We start from the raw sequence: 8,353 nt of genomic DNA, 5'->3' as shown, positions 1-8,353 counted from the left end.
CAGAAGCAATAATGCTCCTTTCTTCAGCAGATGTGTAATTTGGAAACAAAATGGGAGAGAAATGCTAAACTGAGAGGCCCATCCTTTCTTCAGCGTATTTGCCTATTGAGCTCCTCCTGTCACATGTCAGCATGCATTTCCCCAGGCAAGGCCAGAGACCCCAGGTATTAAAGACCCAGTTAGCAGGGATCAATACCTACACAATGTTCCAGTGACAGGGAGGGGGGCTTCCTAGTGTCTATTGAGTGTTGTAGAGATTTGAACATGTGGCGCGAGACAGCTTAGAGGGGTCTTCTTCATTATCAAATTCGATCAGTGCCTCTCTTTCTCTCCCTGTGATCACCTTTGGCTACCGGGGGTTGCCAGGGGGAGGTTTGGGGCCTGGGGCTCCGCTCCAAGGGACCGCAAACTGACCGCATGCTGGAAGACAGACAGAGGAGTTATCGCTCTTAAGACTAGGGGAAAGAAACACTTGACTGCACCCCTCCAATAACCTTAATAAACAATCAATGGCGTTTAGAAAGCTGGTTCTGATGGAGGGATTTTGGATAAATGTGAGCTGACTCATGCAAGAGCTACTGCTCAGACCAGATCACACTCAAAGAACATATTATAACCTATGCTTTTTTTTTGTCCCATAATAAGCCTTGAACCACAAGAATTTATTGAACGCACAATCTCAATTAATCTGTTTTTAGCAGAAAACGTAAAAGATGGTGGCCGTCTCGCATCATTTACTTCTGGTCTGAATGGAACTCAGTGGTTTTGAAGTTGACCAAAGCCTTTTGTCTCGAGTTTGGATTATGTGGCTGGGTCTGAGAAAAGGCATGATGGGTTGAAAGGTCTTGTGTGCACCCTCTCTGTGGTCTGAGCTCACCCCCGCACCCCAACCCAGCCCTCTGTTAGTGCCTTTGACCCCCAGCCTGGACCAAGCTGCGCTGGGCAGCCCACAGCTGCTTGTCCTCTTCTCTGACTTTAATCTCCCTCTGCTCCTGCCCAATTAGGTGACTGATCTTTACTCAGTACCTCATATCGATCCGCTGATGGAGCCGCCCATGGCCATGCTCCCAAGGGGTACACAGGAGATCATATGAGGCTAATTGGAAGTTAATAAGTCTCAAGGCCTCATAAGACAGGAATTACCAGCGCCCACTAAGTAAAATCAATGCATCTCAGCGCTGCAACTTCAAGATTGATGAAGAGCGACTGTTTGGTTGGTTACATATGTGTTTAGAAAACACTGGTTCATATGCCTATGATGCTCAGATGGTGCTCAGATTCATGGTTGTGGGAATATGTGTGTGTGTGCATATGTCCACATGCAACTGGGTCTGTGAATGAGTTTACATTTGAGCATGTGCGTGTATGTCTGCGTGCGTGTGTGCGTGCGTGCATGTGCATGTGTGCATTGTGTCTTTACACATGGGTCAGTGTCAGTCTAAGCTGTGAGTGTGTCATAGTCAGTGTCAGGGCTCACAGCATGATCCTGGCATTCACGGGGCTTAAGAGGAGCTACTGACCCGCCGACCGCTTTCCTTGTCTCTCCCAGGTCAAAGGCCAGCCGGCCCCATCGATTTCTTCCAACGAAGAAGTCTTTAGCACCCTCGCTGCTCTCCCCCTTTTGGCCCACATGCCCCAGTACTAACATTACAGCCCTAAAAGCCTTTCAATTGTATTTCACATGCCGATCGATCCGGTTGGTGTGTGGGAGACCCTCCTTTGAGGGGTCCTCGCATAGATAACTGACAACTACAAAGCTTCCCTCCTGACAGGCCCTTGTCAATACAAATTTCCACTATTGATAACTAATTAAACAAAGCCTGGGTGTTAACAGGGTTTTCTCCTCTATCCAAAACATCTGTTAAACAGGGGACGTTGACAAAAACTCCAGTATTGTTCACATGCACACAAAACAGAAAACAGCCGCCCTCCACCTTGACCCTCTTCTACTCCCTCCTTGTTTCCACTGATGGAAATATTGTTGGAAATTGGACAGGAAATATAGGCAGGATAAATGGACCAGAATCGAATGAGGACTGTTTGGGTTTGGACTGTCCGCCTTGCTCTTTTGGTGTCCTCACACTGAGGTAATTTAAGTTATGCCGTGTTTACACTTAGCACAGAAATGGCTCTTGAGTATATCTGATAGCTGTCAGATTTAATCCAACTGCATAAAAATCCACATGTTGCTAAAACTCTTCCATTGATCCCCAGCTGGCTTGTTTTAATAGTTAAAATAATCTCTGCTTGTCAATTTTTTACACGGGAATGATAAAAGCAGGAGGAAATATGAGGTGTTTTGGCAGTGCTTGTTCCTATTTTCTTTGGGGGGAGGGCGGGGGGCGGGCGTCAGCAGAGCTGCGAGATCCTTGCAATTCCCTCCGCTATTTAATAAGTTATTAAACCTGCAAGTCCTCACCTGCTCAGGGGTGGGAATGTTGTCAGGGGCGTGTGACGTCACCGGGGATGGCCTTTGTCTTTTCTTTCACGGTAATCCGTGGATATGTAAGTGGATCCTCTAAAGAGGGGGGATAACTCCCTCTTAAACTGGCCTAAACGCTACGGGAGGGGACGTTAAGCCACTAACTTCTCATTTACGGCCGCGTTCCATTTATTCGTGTACCGTAGCACATTTACATATAGATTATTTGGATTGGCATATCTGGAGACGTAGTTGGGGGGCGGAAATGCGTGCGTGTGCGCGTGTCGACCCCACAGGCGCGACACGTCAGCGGTCCCTCGGCGCGGTTCCACTTTCTCGTGCGTTCGTCTCGTTGCGAGTTCGCTGAACGTGAATGGAGGTTGAAGATGAAGCAGCCGGCAAATATTAGTTTTGGATGGCTGTGGAGAGAGAGAGAGAGAGAGAGAGAGAGAGAGAGAGAGAGAGAGAGAGAGAGAGAGAGAGAGAGAGAGAGAGAGAGAGAGAGAGAGAGAGAGAGAGAGAGAGAGAGAGAGAGAGAGAGAGAGAGAGAGAGAGAGAGAGAGAGAGAGAGAGAGAGAGAGAGAGAGAGAGAGAGGAGAGAGGTATTAAGTGGCGAGGGCGCCACTCATTTTGAGGGAACTCGGACGTATGAACTCTGCCTGGCCTACAGACGGAGAAGTCTTGGGGGGGACTTCAATGAGCGAGTCCGGGTGGTGGCTGGGGGGGGGTCGCACACAACCACACTCTTTGTGTGCCTATAATCCCCCCAGCCAACACAGCTTTGGCCAGGTTTCATCATGAAAGTGCCATGAAATAACTACTTTTTTTTCTCTCTCCCTCTCTCCCTCCCTCTCTCTCTCTCTCTCTCTCTCTCTCTCTCTCTCTCTCTCTCTCTCTCTCTCTCTCTCTCTCTCTCTCTCTCTCTCTCTCTCTCTCTCTCTCTCTCTCTCTCTCTCCCTGCAGTAAATCTCCCCTAATCCTGCAGGCTGTGGAGACAAAGGCCTTTGGGACCTAATCCTGGAGTTTTAGTGGGGTTGAGGGGCTGGCCGACCGAGCCTCTTCTAAATGACTTATTTCTATCGGACACTAATATAGCTTGACAGCCAAGAACCGCGAGAAGAGGAGGTAAAAAGAAACCCGAGGGGGAAACCGAACACAAACATTTTCACATATTTTAGGGGTCTGCACTCTTGGTTATGTACAAATGATGAGTGGAAGAAGTGAAGCATGGTGACTCCCAAAGTGCACAAGGAGCACCTCATTTGTTTACCTGTGGACGTCAGTTAAATGTAGGTTTGATTGGTGGTAGTGTACATGATGAAGTCACGTTTCTGTATGGCCTTGTTTTTCATTGAGGATGTGTTCGGGGATTGAAAGGGGGCGGGGCTGCCATAATGAAGCATCCTTGTTTATAAGAGCATACAGGGCGTCCAGACCGTAAAGAGAGACTGTATAGTATACGCATAATGAATGTTTACCGTTACATGGCAATCAACACTTGGAATATTAATTTTTGTGTTGCATTCCACACAGATGACCTGCAGCGACCTTAACCGCAATTTGCTGGCAAGACAGCGAATTCCCATTACCCCCCCCCCAAAAAAGACCCTAACCCAAGGGTGAAGGAATCATAATCTATATCTCCACCGGGGATGATGAAGTGGCTTTTGAGCCCCAGGCCCTCCCGGGGTAAGACCCTGGAGAATTTACACAGGCCTCCGCTACTGTAGAGGGGTCATCGAGATGGCTTCGTCCAACATCAGTTAATACTCGGGAAATGGCTTGTGAAGCAGAGTGCTAAAACCGATGTGATGGAGAGGAACAGGAACGTGCATGACTGCGCGCGAGCGTGTGTGTGCGCGCATGCATGTGAGATAAAATGCAGTTTGATGATACCTATGCTAGTCGGTTACAGTCAAGAGTAAAATGTGCACATGAATAGAGCAAAGAGGACACACAAAAATGTTCCATTCAACACATGCAAAATTTGAAATATATAAAGAAAATGATTGTGAGGAAAAACGTGTATGCATTACACACAAGCAGTAAATTGGTGCAGCTGAAATATTTGCATGAATGAGAGAGAGCATAGTGATATTTGCAAGACTACTTTGTTTGATTATTGCCTTAATAGTGGCCGGGTGTTAATGGTTCCCTTGTAGTGAGACTCGGAATTTAATTCAGCCGGATTTGGGGGAAATCGGTCTCAGCGGGCAACGTCTAGATCAAAACTTCACACGCTGACAGTTTACGGGCAAAATACGGCGCCTGTTAGCAAAACAAACCCTCGGAGAAACATTCCCTCCAAGAGGACATTGTCAGCGCTAGGGGTATGGGAGGCAAAAGGGAGTTGAGAACAGAGGATAATCACAGGCTGTTATTTTAATCTGCCCTGCCTCGGAGATTAGCAGACCACATTGTTTATATTGTTTTAAATGGAGGGAATGAAACGCTCGCTTATAGGGGGGGGGGGGATCCTTGGCACAAATCTCTCAAGTTCAATAGTTTCTAAAATTTGAGCTCCAGCCCCCCCCCCCCCCCAACACACACACACCCTCCCCTCAACCCACCTAATCCCGGCTAATACCTTTCTTTCTATTGGCTAATGGCGGAGGGAGCCGGGGTAAATACTTCTTAAATAGTGGTGTCTGAGGAATGGTTTGGGAGAATTAGATCCATTTCATGACAAGAAGCCGGCGGTGTAACGTGGACAAAGCCACCAATATTGGAACTATTAGGAGTAATTTAAACCAGTGGCGTTATACGGCTAGGAAAAAAAAAGAAAAAAGAAAAAAAGAAAAGGTGCGGGTCCTTTGCTCCTCTACAACTTTTCTATTTCAGGTAAGCAAGAGCGGTAACACCCCCCCCCCAAAAAAAACAAAAAAACTACACTTATTTCTCTACCGAAATATCTGAAATATATGCAATTTAACCACATGGAATATGTAAAATGTTACTCAAAGTTTAACGCATGTTGGCCTGGATGGTATATTATATATTTAGCCAACGTTTTAATATGCTGTTAATTCTTTAGATTGGGCTCGTTTAATTTTAATCATCTTGATTTCGTTGTTGTGGCGTTTATCTTCATATGTTTTGTTAGTTTTGGACAGTTTTCCAAAATCTCCTTTCGGGTTCAAAGTACCATGAGAAGTTCAAATGGGGATACCAAAATTAGAATATAAAAAATGCCTCCGATCTCTGAAATATACCTCTGTTTGTTCCGCTGTCTTCTCAGAATCCAACATGAATTCTCCGCGTTTCTGCGCGGCATCCCATAGCGCCGACACGCTGTATCCTCTCCACGGCGTCAACTCCATGCTCTTCGATCTCCACCACCAGATGGCGCAGCAGTACCACCTTTACTCCGCGACGACTCCCACAGCGCACACCCTCTCTGTTGCTGAGAGACTGGCAGGTGCTGAAAATAGTTCTTGTTATTGTACTTCTTCTTGATCTCCTTCTTCTTTCTCTTTGTATACGCGAGTACACAAAAGAAAAGATTTTAAGCAAAAGTGCACAAGTACACAAAAGAAAAGAAAAACACACTTTCTTTTGTGTACGCAAGTACTGAAAGAAATGACAATAAATTGTTCCTGATTCCTGATTCTTGTTCTTCTTTTTCTCTTGTTCTTACTTTCCCTCTTATTGTTGTTGTTGTTTTTCTTCTTCTTCTTCTGCTTGTGCTTCTGCTTCTTCTTCTTCTTCTTCTTCTTCTTCTTCTTCTTCTTCCTCTTCTGTAAAAGGTTTTATTGAGAGACGTACATTGAAAATGACATTCTTGACATTTGTTAACTTTTCCAAACAATTTTCCACACATAGAGAGGAAAGGAAAACCCCTAGGGATTCCCTTCATTTTCCCTCCTTCCAGCCCCTCTACATCCACGCACATTTCCTATGGAGGAAACCTTTGGTGTCCCTCCCACCAACCAAACTTCAGAACTGTAGAAAACTTACCCCACACCAAACACAGAAGCACACACTTTTAGACAAAAAAAAAACAAACAAGTAAGGAAGTAAAGATAAATAAAGAGAGAGAAAAAAAAGAATGATGAAAGTGGGGGATTAATCAATGGGCAAAGTTTGTTAAGTGTTGAAATTTTGCATAAAGCATTTACCCAAGAATTTACCCAAGAATTTATCCATTTACCAAGGAATTTACCCAAGAATTTATCATTTACCCAAGAATTTACCCAAGAATTTATCCATTTACCCAATAATTTATCAGAACTACCTGTCATATAGAATTTGGTCTTTTCAAATACATTCATTTGGCTGTAACTTACCCATGGACTCTTCCTGGCAGATGTCTAACTGTTGAGAATTAAGTCAATTTCAGTCTTTTGGGAAACCCAAATATTTCTATGTGCAAGCTTTAACATTAAATCTAAGTATTTGAGACATGATCACAATGTAACCCTGTGCAGCATTGAGCAAAACAAGAACATGTGACTCACACTGCATGTAGAGGCAGGGCATCTATCACACCTCTCCTGTGTGCTAAAACATTTCTAAATCCTGTCTCATTTTCCAGTTTACCTATTTTTATATGCAAGTGGAATGGGTCAAAGTTTATTATCACAATGCTTTTAAAAATGAATACACACTTTGATCACAAAGGTATTTGGTTTAATTGGTTGTAGCATCTGTATGATTTGTTGTGGTCGCAATTTTGTATTGCCCCACAGAAGTAGGCGCATCAATCCATCAACAGGAGAATATTTATGGGAAATTGTAGTCCGTGACAACCCCCTGACTCCAACCCAAGGAGAAATGAAGAAAATCACCCTTTCTTGTTAACTTTGAGCAAATCCACTGCTAACGTAGGATTTTGGTGTTGTGTTTGTTTCTGTCTGTCCTCTCAGAGCTTATTCTGGAGGCTCGCTATGGCAACCAGCAGAAGCAACGCCGCAGTCGCACCGCTTTCACCATGTCCCAGCTGCAGGCTTTGGAGAAAGCTTTCCAACAGACACAATACCCCGATGTCGGCATGAGAGAGAGACTGGCTGTGTGCATAAACCTGCCTGAGGCTCGTGTTCAGGTCAGCATAACTTACCTGACATGGGATCAGAGGTCACCTCAAACCATTCAAAACCTCCACAATGATAATCGTTTCCTTTCAGTTCCTTGGTTCACCTCTTGTTTTGTTTTAATAATGTTGATGCTCAGTTGCGTAATATGAGGACAGCTGAAAAAAGGTGGCGTACTGTTTGCTTACTCATTGCAGCTTGCATATTTTCTGTTGTATAAAAAGACCGATGCCTGCTGACACTGAAACAAAACCCTCTCTCATCCAGGTTTGGTTCAAGAACAGGAGGGCGAAATTTCGCAAAGGTCAAAAATGTTCCACGATTTCCACTGAGCACAGTCTGGAAGAGACGCCGCACCATCACAAGTTAGGAAGGGAGGAGGTCAGCACCGAGGACAAACAGGACATGGCCAAAGCACACAATGACGCCATCTCTCCTGTAGGAGAAAGCAGGGATGTCCCCATTCATTCCACCTCTGCAGACTCTAACGTTACCCAGTCATGCATCCAAGTACACTCCCCTCCACTTTTTTCCTTTGGAAGTGGGGAGCGATACTGCCGCCTACCTCACGAGCAGGCTCTGGGAATGCTGTCCGCAAAGTTACCCCTCACCCAGACATTCTGGCCCATCATTGGGCAGCACAGCCCTGCCTTGGGGGCTCTCCCTTCCTCCGTTAGTAAAAACTGTAGCTTATCCCTTCAAAACATTTGTTCAAGTCAAACTGTGCCTCACCCTCACCTGGGGCTGTAACTGCAGTCTCATACCCCACCAACATAACTGCAGCTATACGTAGATTGCTTGTGGGTTCAGGGTACACCTGAAGCAGCCCCGTGTAGCTTGTATCAGCAGAGGGTGTAGAATAATACACCAGAAAAAGCCTTCGTCTTCACCAGCATAAACC

At 45.3% G+C, this 8,353-nt stretch overlaps 1 protein-coding gene across 1 annotated transcript; it reads left to right on the top strand.

Annotated features, from left to right (window-relative positions):
* The first annotated feature begins 131 nt into the window (after nucleotides 1–131).
* On the top strand, nucleotides 132–8,202 carry zgc:101100 (uncharacterized protein LOC445169 homolog). Its single transcript, XM_056276783.1, has 5 exons — nucleotides 132–164; nucleotides 1,005–1,074; nucleotides 5,661–5,840; nucleotides 7,288–7,463; nucleotides 7,720–8,202. The coding sequence occupies exons 1-5, from the start codon at nucleotides 132–134 to the stop codon at nucleotides 8,200–8,202; spliced, it is 942 nt and encodes a 313-aa protein (XP_056132758.1).
* The last annotated feature ends 151 nt before the right edge of the window (nucleotides 8,203–8,353 follow it).

This window comes from Lampris incognitus, chromosome 3 (genome assembly GCF_029633865.1).
Source record: "Lampris incognitus isolate fLamInc1 chromosome 3, fLamInc1.hap2, whole genome shotgun sequence".
In the NCBI taxonomy this organism is placed as follows: domain Eukaryota; kingdom Metazoa; phylum Chordata; class Actinopteri; order Lampriformes; family Lampridae; genus Lampris; species Lampris incognitus.
Note: the sequence above shows the minus strand (reverse complement) of the source record. Positions and strands in the feature narration are given on the sequence as shown.

What these genes read in the sequence shown, in the direction of transcription:
- zgc:101100 (XM_056276783.1), top strand. Translation starts at nt 132, where the DNA reads ATGCATTTCCCCAGGCAAGGCCAGAGACCCCAG. An exon ending in GGCAAGGCCAGAGACCCCAG is followed by an intron (nt 165 to 1,004) that starts GTATTAAAGACC and finishes CTGCCCAATTAG; the next exon opens with GTGACTGATCTTTACTCAGT. An exon ending in TGCCTGAGGCTCGTGTTCAG is followed by an intron (nt 7,464 to 7,719) that starts GTCAGCATAACT and finishes TCTCTCATCCAG; the next exon opens with GTTTGGTTCAAGAACAGGAG.